We start from the raw sequence: 3712 nt of genomic DNA, 5'->3' as shown, positions 1-3712 counted from the left end.
TGGAGAGCTTTAGAGCTCAAGGTTCGTCAAAGTCTTCTGGTCTTCCATCGGGACTAGTTCCGGGGTGGAAGTGACTCTACCGAACCCTTAACCTCGGTACAAGAAAGAAAGGGGAACCATCACTCTCATAGGAGTAAGGGTGCTTCTGCAAGGGAATCATCAATCCAAAAAGGCGAAATCCAGTTTTCTTTTGTCCTACTTTTATGAGAAATTAGATGGGGATTCCAATAGAAGCCCTTCCTTTTCTGTCTCTTTGTGACTGTGAATTGAATGAATAAACAGATGAGTTCGATTCAAGCATCCGAACAAGAATGCCAACTGGGTTCAGATACCCCAAAGCCACAAGAAGGCACTTAGGATTTATTCTATCCCGGAGGAGGGGTCTCATTCGACTAAAAAGTCTTTATCGTACAGATTCATTTCGATCGATTCTTCCCATGGAAGTGAAATATGCATATTTATTAGTTATTACACGATGCATTCCTCTGGTAACATGTGAATTCAGCTTTCCCTCTCCGTTGAATGAACTAACTACGGGCTGCATTCGTCTCCCGAGCCAGAAAGCAAGACAAAATGAGGGGTCGGGTCGATGGAATATCCCTGCTGTTTCAGGAAGCGACCTGTGCGTAACAAAGGGCTTTCTTCATGACAGGGTTGGATTCAGTCTAGGGTTCATCATGAAATCGGGGTCCTTACCTCAGCTCTTTCGAAGGTGTTGGGTACGTCGGGAGACTGATCCTTCTACTTTTGCTGCAGCTGTTGTAATTGAATCATCATAAGCTGGACATTCAGAAAAATAGGTTGCTCTTGTGTGAAAGAATAAGCTTCTATTACTTTCATCTCTGGCTATTGAGCCAAGTGGAAGGAACTCTTACTGTTATAGAATCCGCTCTTACTGGTCTCCTAACCGGTGCTAGTGAAAGCAAATAACATAGTTAAAGAAGAAGAAGAGAATGTCCTGAGAGAAGGAAGACAAGATAAAGAGAGTTTTTTGGTAGCATCCGATTTGTAACTACTCGTATCAGCTCACCCAGTAATTAGTGCTTTAAAGAAAGCTCCGCCCTTTGGCACGATCATAGACGACCGATTCGAACGAAGACGATAGAGGGGATAGATGACGACCGAGACGACAGAAGGGATCCGCAAGGATCGTTACGAGCGATTAGGACCCATACCAATAGACTCCCTCTTCCCCTATTCCTGAACCCCAGAATTAGACTCACGAGCCGGGTGGCGGGAGAAAGCATTTAAAGAAAAGAGACCCAGGCCTTTTATTCCCGATTCGCTAAACAAGAGATCAATTCACTAAGCGGGCAGCTAAAAGGAATAACGAGCAATCTTCGCTCCTGTGGGAGTCGAACCCACCGCATAAGTGCCTGGTTCTACCAAAAGATGAACTAAGGAGCCATAAACCCCAACTTCAAGACCTTCAAGAAAGGAGGCATTTTCGGGGACTAGCCTCCTTCCTTCTTACTCGTCAGACAAAGCAAAACAGAAACAAATCTAACAATTGAAACGAGCAATCAAAAGCCATAAAAAGAAAAATCTCTCATTCGCCGTGAAGGAAAACTGAAAAAAGCCAATAGATGACCTTTGCCTTGGTTATTTAGAAGATGGCGGAGTTCGCCGCATGACATCATGGAGCCAATGAGCGTTCATGTCATTATTTGTCCACGTCTTATTGGTAGAATAGTTCTTCAGAAAAGCAAAAAGTTTACGTAGGACATTTACCTTGGCTGAGGACTTCTCATAAAAAAACTCCTCTTTGGCTATCTCATGCGCCGCCCCCAAGAAATCAAAATCCGCTCTACCTCGAGAGCAATATTTCCCACAAAAGCCCATATTTGAGCAATAGGTGGAACAAAATTTCTTTAGAAGAGCTACTATCTTTTTTCTTATGGCTTTCTGAAGCCGTACCCTTTCTTCGGGGTCATCAACAGAAGAGGAGTCATCCTCTGAAGAGGAGTCATCCTCTGAAGAGGTGTCATCGTCTTCCGGAGAACCGGACTGGGCGGGCCCTGGCTCGCGTGAAGTTGAGGCATCGTTCCAATCAATCCGTTTTCTTTTATGTCCTTGCATAAAATTCAGATAGAATTGAGAAATAAAAAAAAAGAAAAAAAAAATGAAAAAAAGACCTAAGAAAACAAAAAAACAATCATTCTGGGTGTAAACTAGTTGGATGCTTATCTTACTCGTACTCGTCGAGAAGTTAGCTGGGAATGTAGGCATTGCTCTTTGTTTTGTCTTTCTTCCTCTTCTTGTTCTATTGATCAAAAGCCCCCCTTTTCCATTCATAGAGAGATCAAATCGGAATACGGATGAGATCAAAAATGCCATCATTAGGGCAAACGATGCAATAGCTTCGGTTAGAGCAAAGCCCAAAATGGCATAACCAAATAATTGTTTAGCCAAAGATGGATTTCGCGCCACGGAATGAATCGAGGAACTAAGGACGTTTCCAATACCGACAGCAGCTCCCGCTGAAGCAATTGTAGCAGCTCCGGCACCCATTGATTTTGCACCCTCTAACATCTCGAGTTGAGAATTCTCGTCACGCTTTTTCATTCACGATTTTCTCTTCTAGATTCCTCGTCGATTCTTCCCCTCCTTCCTTATGATCTTGGACATCTCACTTGGAATGCAATGCATTCTTTTCGATCTTGTACCCTATGTAGGCTTGCTTCGCTCTATCTCCCGTAAGCTCGTGACGCTTAACGCCCAGTCATTACGATGGGACTCGTTGGTGACTGCTCTCATTTATCAGTGACTAAACAACTGAAACCTACTAACCTCTAGTGACTAACCGCAACCATTTACGAGCCTCCCTATCCTTTAAAGCCGGAAAAAAAGGATTTTTATCAAACCAAGCTGTCTAGTAGGCTCAGTAGTCACATTGCTTAAAAAGCTTTCTTTGATGGCACACTTCCTATATATCTATCTCTCTTCTTTATCAGCTGCATGCTATAGGCACGTGTACATCGCCGCGTCGAGCCACTATATACGCAATTTTCGGTTCAGTTCCTTTCCGTTAATTCAATATCTGTCTGCCCTTCTATTGAATGAAGGAATTGGTCCATTCTGTGGCCAATATTGGGGATTCGCCAGAGTTTACTCCTGCTTCTCCTCCACACTGAACAGCTGGTAGAATTGTGTCGGAGGAGATAAGCATAAGACTTGTCTCACCCTTGGTGGGATCCTTCATCGGTGCGCAGGCATTGGCTAGTTCGTGAACGCGTATCTCCGTGTCCTTAGGTAACGGGGATGGAGGTCTTGATAAATTGCAGTTCTGGTCCTTACACACATCTGTATGTACCCCGTTACTTGCATCGCAGTCTTCTGCATGTCCATCTTCGATTAGCAGACGACTGTCGTTCCTGGTCACTGAGGCAGTTTTTCTCCATACGTTGATTGGCTTCAAGTGCCAAAGAAGGCATTCTAGAAGCCTCTGGAATGGCAGTTGAATTGGTGATCAGCCTATCTTTTGATTATGCCTTTGGAGTGCCTAAAGACAAGTGAACGAAGTGGCCCTTAGGTAAGGGACCCCCTGAGTGGACGGATTCCAGGAAGAGTTGAAACCGCTTACTCGTGAGTGAGGAGGGTCCGAGCTCAGCTTGGATATAGAATAGAAGTTCCACATCGTTTTGACTCCTAGACAAGAGTTCTCTTAGAATCCCCTTACAGAGTGGATGTCTTTGGGGTGAGGCATGAAAGG

General features: G+C 44.3%; 1 protein-coding gene across 1 annotated transcript; it reads right to left on the bottom strand.

Annotated features, from left to right (window-relative positions):
- Positions 1–1000: 1000 nt before the first annotated feature.
- On the bottom strand, positions 1001–3392 carry LOC113758946. The gene has a single exon (XM_027301618.1). The coding sequence runs from the start codon at positions 2563–2565 to the stop codon at positions 1603–1605; it is 963 nt and encodes a 320-aa protein (XP_027157419.1). The 5' UTR covers positions 2566–3392; the 3' UTR covers positions 1001–1602.
- Positions 3393–3712: the final 320 nt, after the last annotated feature.

Source organism: Coffea eugenioides, unplaced genomic scaffold, assembly GCF_003713205.1.
Source record: "Coffea eugenioides isolate CCC68of unplaced genomic scaffold, Ceug_1.0 ScVebR1_796;HRSCAF=1534, whole genome shotgun sequence".
NCBI classification, from domain to species: Eukaryota; Viridiplantae; Streptophyta; class Magnoliopsida; order Gentianales; family Rubiaceae; genus Coffea; species Coffea eugenioides.
The sequence above is the reverse complement of the archived record's forward strand: the minus strand, read 5'-3'. Positions and strand labels throughout refer to the sequence as shown.

What these genes read in the sequence shown, in the direction of transcription:
- LOC113758946 (XM_027301618.1), bottom strand. Translation starts at nt 2,565, where the DNA reads ATGAAAAAGCGTGACGAGAATTCTCAACTCGAGATGTTAGAGGGTGCA.